We start from the raw sequence: 18,264 nt of genomic DNA on the forward strand, positions 1-18,264 counted from the left end.
GCTTTCAGGGTTCGCAGAGCTGAAGTTTCAATAAAAAAACACTCTCCTTACCTATTATCCATCTCTTCTCTTCATCTAACCCCCTCTTCCCTTCTCACCACTTCTAGCACTCGCCTTTCCCGTTATCCATCTCTTCTCATCATCTAGGTCCCTTCTTCCCTTCTCACCTCTCCTTCTAGCACTCTCCTTTCCTGCTATTTCTCTATTCTCTTCATCTAACCCCCTCTTCCCTTCTCACCTCTTCTAGCACTCGCCTTTCCCGTTATCCATCTCTTCTCATCATCTAGGTTCCTTCTTCCCTTCTCACCTCTCCTTCTAGCACTCTCCTTTCCTGCTGTTTCTCTCTTCTCTTCATCTAGCCCCCATCTTCCCCTCTCGCCTCTTCTAGCACTCGCCTTTCACACTATCCCTCGTTTCTCATCATCTAGGCCCCTCTTTCCTTCTCTCCTTCTAGCACTGTCCTTTCCTGCTATCCATCTCTTCTCTCCATCTAGCCCCTCCATTCCCTTCTTGCCTCTCCTAGCACTCTCCTTTCCCACTGTCCCTCTCTTCTCTTCATCTGGCACCACTCTTTCCTTCTCTCCACTCCTTTTAGCACTCTCCTTTCCTGCTATCTCTTTTCATCTAGACCCCTCTTCCCTTCTCGCCTCTCCTAGCACTCGCCTGTCCCACTATCCCTCTTTTCCCTTCATCTAGGCTGCTCTTTCCTTCTTTCCTCTCATTGTAGCACTGTCCTTTTCTACTATCCCTCTTTTCTCTTCATCTAGCCCCCATTCCCTTCTGGCCTCTCCTAGCAATCTCCTTTCCTATTATCAATCTCTTCTCTTCATCTAGCCCCTTTCTTCCCTGCTCTCCTCTCCTTCTAGTATTCTCCTTTCTTGCTATCCATCTATCCTCTTCATCTAGCCTCCCTCGTCCCTGCTGTCTTCTCCTTCTAGCACTCTCCTTCCTGCTATCCCTCTCTTCTCTTCTCTTCATCTGGCCTCCCCCTTTCCTACACTCCTCCCCTTCTGGCACTCTCCTTTCCTGCTATCACTCTCTTCTCTTCATCTAGCCCCCTCTTCCCTTCTTCCCTCTCCTAGTACTCTCCTTTCCCATCATCCATCTCTTCTCTTCATCTGGCCCCCCTCCTTCCTTCTATCCGCTAATTTCCCGCTGTCCATCTCTTCTCTGATCTTGCCTCTTCTTTCTATCTAGCGATGTTCACTTGTCTCTATTCTTTGCTTCTCTCTATCCTTGTGTCTAAGTTCTCCCATCATCTCTATTCTCCCCAGCTTGTCTATCTCGTTTTCTTCTTTCCCTCCTCTCCAGCTAGATGCCCTCCCTGTTATCTCTCCCTAGACCCCTCTCTTTTCCCTCTTCTGTCTAGCCGCATGTCTCTTCTTGCTTCCCATCTCTGCTGTCTAGGGTGGGGGCTCTTCATCCCTCCATCTCTTGCCTTCTCAGTGCCTGCCCTCTTAATGATATGTAGACGCCTTCTCTGTCTCTCAGTCTCGCTAGCTCGTGAGTCCTGTCTCTGCTACTCCTGAGTCTACCCATTGTCGTGTTTGACTCGTCTCATGATCTCTCATCTCTTTCTGTGGCTAGGAGCCTCTCCTCTCTCTTCCCTCTCCGCACTCCCCTGGCCGCCTCTCTCTACCTCTTGCTTGCTTCTCTCCATGTAGCCCCTTCTTCTTGCGGTTTTCTTCTCTCTATCCCCTGCCAGCCTCCCCTCTCTCTGCCGCCCTGGCTTCTGGTGGTCTCCCAGCCGGCTGTCTCTCCTCTACACCTGACTGCAGCGCTCTAGCCCTCCCCGCTCTTTCTGACTCCCCCGCCCAGCCAGTGTTTGCTCCATCTCCCCCTCGCCCCCTCTCTCTCGCTCTCTCACTATCTCTGCTCCATTCATGAGGCCGTCAGAGCCACCTCCTTCTGTCATCACTCCCTCCCCCTTACATCAATGGGCAAAGGGGGGCGCTGTGTTTACTGGTCCTAAGCAGCAGGCGGACCCAGCCTCTCCTGGTGGCAGCCTGGCCGGGGGCTCTGAGGGACAGACATGCTGCAGGAGCGGGGGCCCCTGGACTGTCTGAGGCCAGCCTGTCTGCTGGCTCTCATGCTGCTCGCCGATGGGACTGCTGCAGGTGAACGGGCGGGGGCCAGGATCGCCGACAATGGGGCCACTCGCTGGAGGGGCGCGGGGGTAACTGGTCAGAATTCATAGGGGGGCACTTGGGGCTGAGGGGTCAGGAGGGGTAGCCTGATATTATTGCGCATGGTGTGTTTTGGGAGGGGGACAGGTGAGTACACACCTGCGGGCGGCTCCGGTGCTGGGGGCGTGGGGGGAGATGGGGGCAGATATCTAGCAATAGGGAATGGATTTATGGACGGGCGGGGCGGTTAATATCAATGAAGAGGGCGTCCAGGCATGGGAGTGAGGCACAGAATACCAATGTGGGGGTTTGTAGAGGAGGGTCGGGTAGGTAGCATTGTGGGGGTGTGGAGAAGATGGGCAGGTAGGTGCCAATGTGGGTGGGGGGAGGAGGGTCATGTATCGAATATTGTGGGGTGTCGAGAGAAGGGACGTGTAGGTAATATTGTGGGGGTGGAGAAGAGGGGCGGGTAGGTACTGATGTGAGTGGGAGGTCATTTAGGTACTATTGTGGGGGTGCAGGAGATGGGCAGGTAGGTAGCATTGTGGGTGGGGGAGGGTCATGTAGGTAATTTTGTGGGGTGTCGAGAGAAGGAAGGTGTGCGTCATATTGTTGGGGTTGACAGGAGGGCGAGTAGGTACCAATGTGGGTGGGAGGGTTCATGTAGGTAATATGGGGGGGGGGTGGAAGCAGGTACGTGTAGGTAATAGTGTGAGGGTGTGTAGAAGAGTGGCAGGTAGGTACTAATGTGGGGGTGGAGAGGAAGGGCGGGTAAGTAATATTGTGGGGGGATGGAGATGAGGGTGGGTACGTACTAATGAGGATGGAGGTCATTTAGATAATATGTTGGGGTCGTGCAGAAGCGGGGCAGGTAGGTACCAATGTGGGTAGGGGTCGTGTAGGTAATATTGTGGGGGGTGCAGAAGAGGGCAGGCGGCAGGTACCAGTGTTGGTAGAGGGGTCATGTAGGTAATATTGTGGGGGTGTGGAAGCAGGTACGTATAGGTAATATTGTGAGGGTGTGTAGAAGAGTGGCAGGTAGGTATTAATGTGGGGGTGGAGAGGAAGGGCGGGTAAGTAATATTGGAAGGGATGGGGTGGAGAAGAGGGCGGGTAGGTACCAATAAGGGTGGAGGTCATTTAGATAATATTGTGGGGCTGTGCAGAAGAGGGGCAGGTAGGTACCAATGTGGGTAGATGGTCATATAGGTAATATTGTGGGGCTGTGCAGAAAAGGGGCAGGTAGGTACCAATGTGGGTAGGGGGTCATGTAGGTAATATTGTGGGGGTGCAGAAGAGGGGCAGGTAGGTACCAATGTGGGTAGGGGGTCATGTAGGTAATATTGTGGGGGTGTGGAAGCAGGTACGTGTAGGTAATATTGTGAGGGTGTGTAGAAGAGGGGCAGGTAGGTACCAATGTGGGTAGGGGGTCATGTAGGTAATATTGTGAGGGTGTGTAGAAGAGGGGCAGGTAGGTACCAATGTGGGTAGATGGTCATATAGGTAATATTGTGGGGCTGTGCAGAAGAGGGGCAGGTAGGTACCAATGTGGGTAGGGGGTCATGTAGGTAATATTGTGGGGCTGTGCAGAAGAGGGGCAGGTAGGTACCAATGTGGGTAGGGGGTCATGTAGGTAATATTGTGGGGCTGTGCAGAAGAGGGGCAGGTAGGTACCAATGTGGGTAGGGGGTCATGTAGGTAATATTGTGGGGCTGTGCAGAAGAGGGGCAGGTAGGTACCAATGTGGGTAGGGGGTCATGTAGGTAATATTGTGGGGCTGTGCAGAAGAGGGGCAGGTAGGTACCAATGTGGGTAGGGGGTCATGTAGGTAATATTGTGGGGCTGTGCAGAAGAGGGGCAGGTAGGTACCAATGTGGGTAGGGGGTCATGTAGGTAATATTGTGGGGCTGTGCAGAAGAGGGGCAGGTAGGTACCAATGTGGGTACGGGGTCATGTAGGTAATATTGTGGGGCTGTGCAGAAGAGGGGCAGGTAGGTACCAATGTGGGTAGGGGGTCATGTAGGTAATATTGTCGGGGTGTGCAGAAGAGGGGCAGGCAGGTACCTATGTGGGTGGGGGCAGGAGGTCATGTAGGTAATATTGTGGGGCTGTGCAGAAGAGGGGCAGGCAGGTACCTATGTGGGTGGGGGGTCATGTAGGTAATATTGTGGGGCTGTGCAGAAGAGGGGCAGGCAGGTACCTATGTGGGTAGGGGGTCATGTAGGTAAAATTGTGGGGCTGTGCAGAAGAGGGGCAGGCAGGTACCTATGTGGGTAGGGGGTCATGTAGGTAATATTGTGGGGCTGTGCAGAAGAGGGGCAGGCAGGTACCTATGTGGGTGGGGGTAGGAGGTCATGTAGGTAATATTGTCGGGGTGTGCAGAAGAGGGGCAGGCAGGTACCTATGTGGGTGGGGGCAGGAGGTCATGTAGGTAATATTGTCGGGGTGTGCAGAAGAGGGGCAGGTAGGTACCTATGTGGGTAGGGGGTCATGTAGGTAATATTGTGGGGCTGTGCAGAAGAGGGGCAGGCAGGTACCTATGTGGGTAGGGGGTCATGTAGGTAATATTGTGGGGCTGTGCAGAAGAGGGGCAGGCAGGTACCTATGTGGGTGGGGGCAGGAGGTCATGTAGGTAATATTGTCGGGGTGTGCAGAAGAGGGGCAGGCAGGTACCTATGTGGGTGGGGGTAGGAGGTCATGTAGGTAATATTGTCGGGGTGTGCAGAAGAGGGGCAGGTAGGTACCTATGTGGGTAGGGGGTCATGTAGGTAATATTGTGGGGCTGTGCAGAAGAGGGGCAGGTAGGTACCTATGTGGGTAGGGGGTCATGTAGGTAAAATTGTGGGGCTGTGCAGAAGAGGGGCAGGCAGGTACCTATGTGGGTAGGGGGTCATGTAGGTAATATTGTGGGGCTGTGCAGAAGAGGGGCAGGCAGGTACCTATGTGGGTGGGGGCAGGAGGTCATGTAGGTAATATTGTCGGGGTGTGCAGAAGAGGGGCAGGCAGGTACCTATGTGGGTGGGGGCAGGAGGTCATGTAGGTAATATTGTCGGGGTGTGCAGAAGAGGGGCCGGTAGGTACCTATGTGGGTAGGGGGTCATGTAGGTAATATTGTGGGGCTGTGCAGAAGAGGGGCAGGCAGGTACCTATGTGGGTAGGGGGTCATGTAGGTAATATTGTGGGGCTGTGCAGAAGAGGGGCAGGCAGGTACCTATGTGGGTAGGGGGTCATGTAGGTAATATTGTCGGGGTGTGCAGAAGAGGGGCAGGCAGGTACCTATGTGAGTAGGGGGTCATGTAGGTAATATTGTGGGGCTGTGCAGAAGAGGGGCAGGCAGGTACCTATGTGGGTGGGGGCAGAAGGTCATGTAGGTAATATTGTCGGGGTGTGCAGAAGAGGGGCAGGCAGGTACCTATGTGGGTGGGGGGTCATGTAGGTAATATTGTTGGGGTGTGCAGAAGAGGGGCAGGCAGGTACCTATGTGGGTGGGGGCAGGAGGTCATGTAGGTAATATTGTCGGGGTGTGCAGAAGAGGGGCAGGCAGGTACCTATGTGGGCAGGGGGTCATGTAGGTAATATTGTGGGGGTGCAGAAGAGGGGCAGGTAGGTACCAATGTGGGTAGGGGGTCATATAGGTAATATTGTCGGGGTGTGCAGAAGAGGGGCAGGCAGGTACCTATGTGGGTAGGGGGTCATGTAGGTAATATTGTCGGGGTGTGCAGAAGAGGGGCAGGCAGGTACCTATGTGGGTGGGGGCAGGAGGTCATGTAGGTAATATTGTCGGGGTGTGCAGAAGAGGGGCAGGCAGGTACCTATGTGGGTGGGGGCAGGAGGTCATGTAGGTAATATTGTCGGGTTGTGCAGAAGAGGGGCAGGCAGGTACCTATGTGGGTGGGGGCAGGAGGTCATGTAGGTAATATTGTCGGGGTGTGCAGAAGAGGGGCAGGCAGGTACCTATGTGGGTAGGGGGTCATGTAGGTAATATTGTCGGGTGTGCAGAAGAGGGGCAGGCAAGTACCTATGTGGGCAGGAGGTCATGTAGGTAATATTGTGGGGGTGTGCAGAAGAGGGGCAGGCAGGTACCTATGTGGGTAGGGGGTCATGTAGGTAATATTGTCGGGGTGTGCAGAAGAGGGGCAGGCAGGTACCTATGTGGGTAGGGGGTCATGTAGGTAATATTGTCGGGGTGTGCAGAAGAGGGGCAGGCAGGTACCTATGTGGGTAGGGGGTCATGTAGGTAATATTGTCGGGGTGTGCAGAAGAGGGGCAGGCAGGTACCAATGTGGGTAGGGGGTCATGTAGGTAATATTGTCGGGGTGTGCAGAAGAGGGGCAGGCAGGTACCTTTGTGGGTAGGGGGTCATGTAGGTAATATTGTCGGGGTGTGCAGAAGAGGGGCAGGCAGGTACCAATGTGGGTAGGGGGTCATGTAGGTAATATTGTCGGGGTGTGCAGAAGAGGGGCAGGCAGGTACCTATGTGGGTGGGGGGTCATGTAGGTAATATTGTCGGGGTGTGCAGAAGAGGGGCAGGCAGGTACCAATGTGGGTAGGGGGTCATGTAGGTAATATTGTCGGGGTGTGCAGAAGAGGGGCAGGCAGGTACCTATGTGGGTAGGGGGTCATGTAGGTAATATTGTCGGGGTGTGCAGAAGAGGGGCAGGCAGGTACCAATGTGGGTAGGGGGTCATGTAGGTAATATTGTCGGGGTGTGCAGAAGAGGGGCAGGCAGGTACCTATGTGGGTAGGGGGTCATGTAGGTAATATTGTCGGGGTGTGCAGAAGAGGGGCAGGCAGGTACCTATGTGGGTGGGGGCAGGAGGTCATGTAGGTAATATTGTCGGGGTGTGCAGAAGAGGGGCAGGCAGGTACCTATGCGGGTAGGGGGTCATGTAGGTAATATTGTCGGGGTGTGCAGAAGAGGGGCAGGCAGGTACCAATGTGGGTAGGGGGTCATGTAGGTAATATTGTCGGGGTGTGCAGAAGAGGGGCAGGCAGGTACCTATGTGGGTAGGGGGTCATGTAGGTAATATTGTCGGGGTGTGCAGAAGAGGGGCAGGCAGGTACCTATGTGGGTGGGGGCAGGAGGTCATGTAGGTAATATTGTCGGGGTGTGCAGAAGAGGGGCAGGTAGGTACCTATGTGGGTAGGGGGTCATGTAGGTAATATTGTCGGGGTGTGCAGAAGAGGGGCAGGCAGGTACCTATGTGGGTAGGGGGTCATGTAGGTAATATTGTCGGGGTGTGCAGAAGAGGGGCAGGTAGGTACCTATGTGGGTAGGGGGTCATGTAGGTAATATTGTTGGGGTGTGCAGAAGAGGGGCAGGTAGGTACCAATGTGGGTAGGGGGTCATGTAGGTAATATTGTCGGGGTGTGCAGAAGAGGGGCAGGCAGGTACCTATGTGGGTGGGGGCAGGAGGTCATGTAGGTAATATTGTCGGGGTGTGCAGAAGAGGGGCAGGTAGGTACCTATGTGGGTAGGGGGTCATGTAGGTAATATTGTCGGGGTGTGCAGAAGAGGGGCAGGCAGGTACCTATGTGGGTAGGGGGTCATGTAGGTAATATTGTCGGGGTGTGCAGAAGAGGGGCAGGTAGGTACCTATGTGGGTAGGGGGTCATGTAGGTAATATTGTTGGGGTGTGCAGAAGAGGGGCAGGTAGGTACCAATGTGGGTAGGGGGTCATGTAGGTAATATTGTCGGGCTGTGCAGAAGAGGGGCAGGCAGGTACCAATGTGGGTGGGGGCAGGAGGTCATGTAGGTAATATTGTCGGGGTGTGCAGAAGAGGGGCAGGCAGGTACCAATGTGGGTGGGGGCAGGAGGTCATGTAGGTAATATTGTCGGGGTGTGCAGAAGAGGGGCAGGCAGGTACCTATGTGGGTAGGGGGTCATGTAGGTAATATTGTCGGGGTGTGCAGAAGAGGGGCAGGTAGGTACCTATGTGGGTAGGGGGTCATGTAGGTAATATTGTTGGGGTGTGCAGAAGAGGGGCAGGTAGGTACCAATGTGGGTAGGGGGTCATGTAGGTAATATTGTCGGGGTGTGCAGAAGAGGGGCAGGCAGGTACCAATGTGGGTGGGGGCAGGAGGTCATGTAGGTAATATTGTCGGGGTGTGCAGAAGAGGGGCAGGCAGGTACCAATGTGGGTGGGGGCAGGAGGTCATGTAGATAATATTGTCGGGGTGTGCAGAAGAGGGGCAGGCAGGTACCTATGTGGGTAGGGGGTCATGTAGGTAATATTGTCGGGGTGTGCAGAAGAGGGGCAGGTAGGTACCTATGTGGGTAGAGGGTCATGTAGGTAATATTGTTGGGGTGTGCAGAAGAGGGGCAGGTAGGTACCAATGTGGGTAGGGGGTCATGTAGGTAATATTGTCGGGGTGTGCAGAAGAGGGGCAGACAGGTACCTATGTGGGTGGGGGCAGGAGGTCATTTAGGTAATATTGTCGGGGTGTGCAGAAGAGGGGCAGGTAGGTACCTATGTGGGTAGGGGGTCATGTAGGTAATATTGTCGGGGTGTGCAGAAGAGGGGCAGGTAGGTACCAATAAGGGTGGAGGTCATTTAGATAATATTTTGGGGTTGTGCAGAAGAGGGACAGGTAGGTACCAATGTGGGTAGGGGGTCATGTAGGTAATATTGTGGGGGTGCAGAAGAGGGGCAGGTAGGTACCAATGTGGGTAGGGGGTCATGTAGGTAATATTGTGGGGCTGTGCAGAAGAGGGGCAGGCAGGTACCTATGTGGGTAGGGGGTCATGTAGGTAATATTGTTGGGGTGTGCAGAAGAGGGGCAGGCAGGTACCTATGTGGGTAGGGGGTCATGTAGGTAATATTGTCGGGGTGTGCAGAAGAGGGGCAGGCAGGTACCTATGTGGGTAGGGGGTCATGTAGGTAATATTGTCGGGGTGTGCAGAAGAGGGGCAGGCAGGTACCTATGTGGGTAGGGGGTCATGTAGGTAATATTGTCGGGGTGTGCAGAAGAGGGGCAGGCAGGTACCTATGTGGGTGGGGGCAGGAGGTCATGTAGGTAATATTGTCGGGGTGTGCAGAAGAGGGGCAGGCAGGTACCTATGTGGGTAGGGGGTCATGTAGGTAATATTGTGGGGGTGCAGAAGAGGGGCAGGTAGGTACCAATGTGGGTAGGGGGTCATGTAGGTAATATTGTAGGGGTGCAGAAGAGGGGCAGGCAGGTACCTATGTGGGTAGGGGGTCATGTAGGTAATATTGTCGGGGTGTGCAGAAGAGGGGCAGGCAGGTACCTATGTGGGTAGGGGGTCATGTAGGTAATATTGTCGGGGTGTGCAGAAGAGGGGCAGGCAGGTACCTATGTGGGTAGGGGGTCATGTAGGTAATATTGTCGGGGTGTGCAGAAGAGGGGCAGGCAGGTACCTATGTGGGTAGGGGGTCATGTAGGTAATATTGTCGGGGTGTGCAGAAGAGGGGCAGGCAGGTACCTATGTGGGTAGGGGGTCATGTAGGTAATATTGTCGGGGTGTGCAGAAGAGGGGCGGGCAGGTACCTATGTGGGTGCAGAAGAGGGGCAGGTAGGTACCTATGTGGGTGGGGGCAGGAGGTCATGTAGGTACCAATGTGGGGGTGGAGGAGAAGGGCAAGTAGATGATATTGTACGGTCTGTTTGGGGGGAGATGGCCCGCGGTGGGTGTACCTCTGCGTTGGGCTGGGGGATCTGGGGGGCTGGGACAGATGGGGTCCTGCATATCTATGTAGACAGGTTGCCTGCATAGCGCTTTCTCCCTCCCACGCTGCGTTGAGGCGGGCAGGGGGCACCAGTGTGGGCAGGTGAAAGGAGGGGAGCAAATGGACTACCGAGCAGAGAGGTTGGGGACTAATGGTTGGAGATGCAGGCATATGCGCCAATCTTGTGGGACTTGTGAGAACCCCACAAGTGGCATGCTCGCCTAGTCGGTATTTCGACAGTTTGTTCTTCATAGTGAAATGCTATAGGGCCTGTGTTTGCGTGTCCTTCTTAATGTGTTTGCCAGGCAGCTTGTCTCTTCGCCTGACTCCTGGCTTTATGTGTCCTCGCTCTCTGCATATACGCCGTGAATGTAGCTGTCTGGCTGCGCTGTGCGGACCTGCTGCTCTTTCTGACAACGTCTGTGTGAGTCTGTGCTGTGTTGACAGTTTCCACTGAGTCTACCAGTGCAGTGCCTCTTTCAGTGTGTCCTGCATCTCTATGCTGATTGCTGTGTCTATCAGAGTGCGTGCAGTAGCGGTCAGTGACGTCTACATATGTGCCTTTCAGGGGATTTGCCAGCCGGGTCACGTGTGTGTCTCTGCTCTGTCAGTTTGTCAGTGTTTCTCCTAGTGGGTCTTCTTTGTGTCTGGCAGTGTGTCTGCTCTGTCTGTCTGGCAGTGTTCATGTTGGCACTAGTAGCGTGTATGTTTGTTTCACCCAGGGGCAGCCTGCCCATTAAACAGGTCGGGCATTCTCCCACTGGGCCTGCAGCACCAAGGCTCCAAGCTGCTCTCTCGGTGGTTTTGGGTGCCAGCCTGCGAGTAATCACTAGACTCAATTTCTAGCCCAGGGATGCCACAACACAGACAAAACCATTAAAAACACACAGCATTACTAAAGGGCAGTATCAGAGGTGCTTTTGGTGCGGGGGTGGATAATAGCGCGCCAGCAGGAGGCTGCGGGGCACACAGGAGAGAGCCAGTGGGGGTGCCCGGGCTGCCACTGCCAAAGGCTATGTGAGACCTTATGGGGCACCTCCTCCTACATTCATCAGTGTAGGCTAGTCCTCTGCATCTACACTGCTCATGTTCATTTGAAGTGCAGGTAGCTCGCTGCGTTGGGTGCTTGTTGCACAGATCTGTCAATGCTTCTGTCTGGTGGTACTGTCAGAGTGTCTGCTGGTGTTGTCCGTGTGAATGCCTGTTAATGTTGGGAGTGTTGGGAGAGTTGCTGTCAATGCTTCTGACTCTTGGTACTGTCAGGGTGTCTGCCGGTGTCGTCAGAGTGCATTCCTGTTAATGTTGGAAGAGTTGCTATCAGTCTTGCTGTCAATGTTTCTGACTGTTGGTACTGTTAGATTGTCTGCTGGTGTCGTCAATGTGCATGCCTGTTAATGTTGGGAGAGTTGCTGTCAATGCTTCTGTCTGGTGGTACTGTCAAATTGTCTGCTGGTGTTGTCCGTGTGCATGCCTGTTAATGTTAGGAGAGTTGCTGTCAGTCTTGCTGTCAATGCTTCTGTCTGGTGGTACTGTCAGAGTGCTGGTGTTATCCGTGTGCATGCCTTTTAATGTTGGAAAAGTTGCTATCAGTCTTGCTGTCAATGCTTCTGACTGTTGGTACTGTTAGATTGTCTGCCGATGTCGTCAGTGTGCATGCCTGTCAATGTTGGGAGAATTGCTGTCAGTCTTGCTGTCAATGCTTCAGTCCGGTGGTACTGTCAGAGTGTTTGCCAGTGTCGTAAGTGCGCAAACCTGTTAATCTTGGGAGAGTTGCTGTCAGTATACCTGTTACTGATGTCAATGCTTCTGTCTGGTGGTACTGTCAGAGTGTCTGCCAGTGTCGTCAGTGTGCATGCCTGTTAATGTTGGAAGAGTTGCTATCAGTCTTGCTGTCAATGCTTTTGACTGTTGGTACTGTTAGATTGTCTGCCGGTGTCGTCAGTGTGTATGTCTGTTAATGTTGGGAGAGTTGCTGTCAATGCTTCTGTCTGGTGGTACTGTCAGAGTGTCTGCTGGTGTTATCCGTGTGCATGCCTGTTAATGTTGGAAGAGTTGCTATCAGTCTTGCTGTCAATGCTTCTGACTGTTGGTACTGTTAGATTGTCTGCCGATGTCGTCAGTGTGCATGCCTGTTAATGTTGGGAGAGTTGCTGTCAATGCTTCTGTCTGGTGGTACTGTCAGAGTGTCTGCTGGTGTTGTCCGTGTGCATGCCTGTTAATGTTAGGAGAGTTGCTGTCAGTCTTGCTGTCAATGCTTCTGTCTGGTGGTACTGTCAGAGTGTCTGCCAGTGTCGTCAGTGTGCATGCCTGTTAATGTTGGGAGAGTTGCTGTCAATGCTTCTGTCTGGTGGTACTGTCAGAGTGTCTGCTGGTGTTGTCCGTGTGCATGCCTGTTAATGTTAGGAGAGTTGCTGTCAGTCTTGCTGTCAATGCTTCTGTCTGGTGGTACTGTCAGAGTGTCTGCCAGTGTCGTCAGTGTGCATGCCTGTTAATGTTGGGAGAGTTGCTGTCAATGCTTCTGTCTGGTGGTACTGTCAGAGTGCTGGTGTTGTCCGTGTGCATGCCTGTCAATGTTGGGAGAGTTGGTGTCAGTCTTGCTGTCAATGCTTCAGTCCGGTGGTACTGTCAGAGTGTTTGCCGGTGTGGTAAGTGCTCAAACCTGTTAATCTTGGGAGAGTTGCTGTCAGTATACCTGTTACTGATGTCAATGCTTCTGTCTGATTGTACTGTCAGAGTGTCTGTTGGTGGTCAATTAGGCATATAAGTTCACGGGACAAGACAGGAGCAGGGAGGAAGCCCACTGGCACACACCACCCAGGCTACATGGTTTCCAACTGCCTTTAGGTGAAACACTCACGCAAGACAACATTCCAATTCATCCAACATTCCACGCATGACATCACTCAGTCACTGACATTCAAACTCTGCACACACTCAGGTCCAGTCAGAACACGTCCTTCCATTCACAACCAAAACACAACATAACACACCTCCTCTCCATCAGACACGAAAAACATTCACACACAGCTGCAGCCATGCCGCTCTCGCCAAGGTACACCCCCATCAGTGACGTTCCAGTGTCCAGAACTCACCAGCAATACCATACTCTTCCGCACTCCGGTGTACATCAACGCACTCACAGTGATCAACCTGCAGCGGGCACAACACTGTGTTCTAAAAACACAATAACGTCGCTGTGCCCATAGACACAGCTGCATATTTCATCACACTCACTAAATACAAACCTCAGATAATACACATTATCTCAGGTGTTCTGCGCTACAATTACAATAGAATGGTTAAATAAACTAGCACGCGGTGAGCGCGCTTTACATTTAAGTATTGTATATTTCCTAAAATCTGGAATATCATTCAAGTCCTTGGAACAAAAAAATCCAGTCCTGCAAATCCTCAAAACGGTTAAGCTAACATGAGCCCAGAACATATCTAGTGCATGCCATGCCCACCACACAACATCACAGTAAAGCAAACATAACTCACTTTGTAAGTCCAGTCACTAAGTATGCGCTTTAAAAGTTCTCGCCACCAGTTTTTAAGATCATGAGTTCTTCAGGCAGCTTGGGTAAGGCAGTACTTGATACTTTATTTAGTTGCATCAATTAAGAATATACGTTCACAGGACAAAACAGGAGCTGGGAGGAAGCCCACTGGCACCCACCACCCAGGCTACATGGTTTCCACCTGCCTTTAGGTGAAACACTCACACAAGACAACATTCCAACACATCCAACATTCCACACATGACATCACTCAGTCACTGACATTCAAACTCTGCACACACTCAGGTCCAGTCAACAGATACTCAAGTCCAGTCACACACAGACCAAAAAGGCAAAGTTCACATAGGTCTCAAGGGTGCAGGCCTCAGGCAGCAAGGCTACCCCTCTGCAAAGAAGGTCTTACAGATACAGACAATAGAGTGCTTACAGATCGTACAGGCCCAAAGAGCAGCGATCACACAGTCTTACAGGATCAGGCCTCCGAGATCTGTCTATCAAGAAAAGGAGTTGTTACAGGTCCGGTGAGCAGAGGTCAGGCAGTTCTACGAGGGTCAGGCCTCAGAAGCAGAGCTATCCTACAGGCTAAGGCGATATTACAGACCCAGAGAGTAGCAGTTACACACGATTTCGCGGCCCAGGGAGCAGAGGTTACACAGATATTGCAGGTTCAGGCCTCAGACAGCAGAGCTGTGACTCGGACTACACATACGTACATATATGAACACAATGTAGAGACTAGAGGGTATTTACCGACCAAACGGAATATTCCCCATAGATAGTGAACTAGAACATTCAAAAAATCTTCCTCCAGTCATGTATTGTAGAACCCTAAGTAGTTTCGCTTTTTTTTAACACACATATCTAATGTTTGCTAGATCTAATAATAATGCATAACTGTTTTACACTAGGCATGTATACACTTAGGTTGTATCGCTTGATTTTCAATCATTAGCCGCAACTCCTCTCTTATCAGTAAAAATGTTTAATTTATAATTTTTATGAACAAATCACAATGTTCTATAACATTCATGTGCTTTCATTAATTCATGGAAATAACAATAGTGTCAAAAATTGGTAGCTACTCACTGGGCCACCACTTATTCATCTAGTTAAAAGTATTCATTTTCACATGCAACTTCTATTACAAACATTCCCTCAATTACTTCAAACACAACCCTTCACATATTCCATAATAACTACCAGTACAAATAGTCAAACCAAGTCCAATTCACTGTAGCATAGCCCGAGCACGTCTTGCATGCAGCAGGCTGAGGAGCTGGCAAATAGCCTGAGCACTTCCTGCATGCAGCAGGCTGAGGAGACCCACCTTTGCGCTGTAGCATAGCCCGAGCACTTCCTGCATGCAGCAGGCCGAGGAGTCCCACCTTTGCACTGTAGCACTGAGCACTTCCTTCATGTACAGGCCGAGGAGCCCCACCTTTGCACTGTAGCATAGCCCGAGCACATCCTGCCTGCAGCAGGCCGAGAAGCCCCACCTTTGCACTGTAGCATGGCCCGAGCACGTCCTGCTTGCAGCAGGCCGAGGAGCCCCACCTTTGCACTGTAGCATAACCCGAGCACGTCCTGCATGCAGCAGGCCGAGGAGCCCCACCTTTGCACTGTAGCACTGAGCACTTCCTGCATGAACCAGGCCGACGAGCCCGGCTTTACACTGTAGCATAGCCCGAGCACTTCCTGCATGCAGCAGGCCGAGGAATCCCACCTTTGCACTTTAGCATAGCCTGAGCACTTCCTGCTTGCAGCAGGCCAAGGAACAGGCTGAGGAGCCCCACCTTTGCACTGTAGCATAGCCCGAGCACGTCCTGCATGCAGCAGGCCGAGGAGCCCCACCTTTGCACTGTAGTATAGCCCGAGCACTTCCTGCATGCAGCAGGCCGAGGAGCCCTGCCTTTGCACTGTAGCACTGAGCACGTCCTTCATGTAGCAGGCAGAGGAGCCCTGCCTTTGCACTGTAGCACTGAGCACTTCCTTCATGTAGCAGGCAGAGGAGCCCCACCTTTGCAATGTAGGATAGCCCGAGCACTTCCTGCATGCAGCAGGCTGAGGAGCCCCATCTTTGCACTGTAGCATAGTCCGAGCACGTCCTGCATGCAGCAGGCCGAGGAGCCTGGCTTTGCACTCTAGCATAGCCCGAGCACGTCCTGCATGCAGCAGGCTGAGGAGCCCCTCCTTTTCACTGTAGCATAGCCCGAGCACGTCCTGCATGCAGCAGGCCGAGGAGCCCCACCTTTGCGCTGTAGCATAGCCTGAGCACTTCCTGCTTGCAGCAGGCCGAGGAGCCCCACCTTTGCACTGTAGCATAGCCCGAGCAGGTCCTGCATGCAGCAGGCCGAGGAGCCCCACCTTTGCACTGTAGTATAGCCCGAGCACTTCCTGCATGCAGCAGGCCGAGGAGCCCCGCCTTTGCCCTGTAGCACTGAGCACTTCCTTCATGTAGCAGGCCGAGGAGCCCCACCTTTGCACTGTAGCATAGCCCGAGCACATCCTGCCTGCAGCAGGCCGAGAAGCCCCGCCTTTGCACTGTAGCATAGCCCGAGCACTTCCTGCATGCAGCAGGCTGAGTAGCCCCACCTTTGCACTGTAGCATAGTCCGAACACGTCCTGCATGCAGCAGGCCGAGGAGCCTGGCTTTGCACTGTAGCATAGCCCGAGCACGTCCTGTATGCAGCAGGCCGAGAAGCCCCGCCTTTGCACTGTAGCATAACTCAAGCACTTCCTGCTTGCAGCAGGCCGAGGAACAGGCTGAGGAGCCCCATCTTTGCACTGTTGCATAGCCCGAGCAAGTCCTGCATGCAGCAGGCCGAGGAGCCCCACCTTTGCACTGTAGCATGGCCCGAGCATGTCCTGCTTGCACCACCTTTGCACTGTAGCATAGCCCGAGCACTTCCTGCTTGCAGCAGGCCGAGGAACAGGCTGAGGAGCCCCACCTTTCCGCTGTTGCATAGCCCGAGCACTTCCTGCATGCAGCAGGCCGAGGAGCCCCACCTTTGTGCTTTAGCATAGCCTGAGCCCTTCCTGCATGCAGCAGGCCGAGGAGCCCCACCTTTGCACTTTAGCATAGCCTGAGCACTTCCTGCTTGCAGCAGGCCGAGGAACAGGCTGAGGAGCCCCACCTTTGCACTGTAGCATAGCACGTCCTGCATGCAGCAGGCCGAGGAGCCCCACCTTTGCACTGTAGTATAGCCTGAGCCCTTCCTGCATGCAGCAGGCCGAGGAGCCCCACCTTTGCACTGTAGCACTGAGCACTTCCTTCATGTAGCAGGCAGAGGAGCCCTGCCTTTGCTCTGTAGCACTGAGCACTTCCTTCATGTAGCAGGCCGAGGAGCCCCACCTTTGCACTGTAGCATAGCCCGAGCACTTCCTGCATGCAGCAGGCTGAGGAGCTCCGCCTTTGCACTGTAGCATAGCCTGAGCACTTCCTGCATGCAGCAGGCCGAGGAGCCCCACCTTTGCACTGTAGCATAGCCCGAGCACGTCCTGCATGCAGCAGGCCGAGGAGCCCCACCTTTGCACTGTAGCATGGCCCGAGCACGTCCTGCTTGCAGCAGGCCGAGGAGCCCCACCTTTGCACTGTAGCATAACCCGAGCACGTCCTGCATGCAGCAGGCCGAGGAGCCCCACCTTTGCACTGTAGCACTGAGCACTTCCTGCATGAACCAGGCCGACGAGCCCGGCTTTACACTGTAGCAGAGCACTTCCTGCATGCAGCAGGCCGAGGAACCCCACCTTTGCACGTTAGCATAGCCTGAGCACTTCCTGCTTGCAGCAGGCCAAGGAACAGGCTGAGGAGCCCCACCTTTGCACTGTAGCATAGCCCGAGCACGTCCTGCATGCAGCAGGCCGAGGAGCCCCACCTTTGCACTGTAGTATAGCCCGAGCACTTCCTGCATGCAGCAGGCCGAGGAGCCCTGCCTTTGCACTGTAGCACTGAGCACTTCCTTCATGTAGCAGGCAGAGGAGCCCTGCCTTTGCACTGTAGCACTGAGCACTTCCTTCATGTAGCAGGCAGAGGAGCCCCACCTTTGCAATGTAGGATAGCCCGAGCACTTCCTGCATGCAGCAGGCTGAGGAGCCCCATCTTTGCACTGTAGCATAGTCCGAGCACGTCCTGCATGCAGCAGGCCGAGGAGCCTGGCTTTGCACTCTAGCATAGCCCGAGCACGTCCTGCATGCAGCAGGCCGAGGAGCCCCTCCTTTTCACTGTAGCATAGTCCGAGCACGTCCTGCATGCAGCAGGCCGAGGAGCCCCACCTTTGCGCTGTAGCATAGCCTGAGCACTTCCTGCTTGCAGCAGGCCGAGGAGCCCCACCTTTGCACTGTAGCATAGCCCGAGCAGGTCCTGCATGCAGCAGGCCGAGGAGCCCCACCTTTGCACTGTAGTATAGCCCGAGCACTTCCTGCATGCCGCAGGCCGAGGAGCCCCGCCTTTGCCCTGTAGCACTGAGCACTTCCTTCATGTAGCAGGCCGAGGAGCCCCACCTTTGCACTGTAGCATAGCCCGAGCACATCCTGCCTGCAGCAGGCCGAGAAGCCCCGCCTTTGCACTGTAGCATAGCCCGAGCACTTCCTGCATGCAGCAGGCTGAGTAGCCCCACCTTTGCACTGTAGCATAGTCCGAACACGTCCTGCATGCAGCAGGCCGAGGAGCCTGGCTTTGCACTGTAGCATAGCCCGAGCACGTCCTGTATGCAGCAGGCCGAGAAGCCCCGCCTTTGCACTGTAGCATAACTCAAGCACTTCCTGCTTGCAGCAGGCCGAGGAACAGGCTGAGGAGCCCCATCTTTGCACTGTTGCATAGCCCGAGCAAGTCATGCATGCAGCAGGCCGAGGAGCCCCACCTTTGCACTGTAGCATGGCCCGAGCATGTCCTGCTTGCACCACCTTTGCACTGTAGATTAGCCCGAGCA

At 53.8% G+C, this 18,264-nt stretch overlaps 1 protein-coding gene across 2 annotated transcripts in view; it reads left to right on the top strand.

The window, feature by feature from the left end:
• The first annotated feature begins 1,495 nt into the window (after nucleotides 1-1,495).
• LOC138521991 (uncharacterized) overlaps nucleotides 1,496-18,264 on the top strand; it is a 523,182-nt gene continuing 506,413 nt past the window's right edge. For both annotated transcript variants that reach the window (XR_011283205.1, XM_069635182.1), the window contains exon 1: nucleotides 1,496-2,117. Coding sequence is in view for 1 of the 2 variants with exons in the window: in XM_069635182.1 (XP_069491283.1) it covers nucleotides 2,033-2,117 (85 nt within the window). In the remaining variant the exon portion in view is untranslated. The remainder of the gene's footprint in view (nucleotides 2,118-18,264) is intronic.

This window comes from Ambystoma mexicanum, chromosome 13, assembly GCF_040938575.1.
Source record: "Ambystoma mexicanum isolate Mex_15411 chromosome 13, UKY_AmexF1_1, whole genome shotgun sequence".
In the NCBI taxonomy this organism is placed as follows: Eukaryota; Metazoa; Chordata; class Amphibia; order Caudata; family Ambystomatidae; genus Ambystoma; species Ambystoma mexicanum.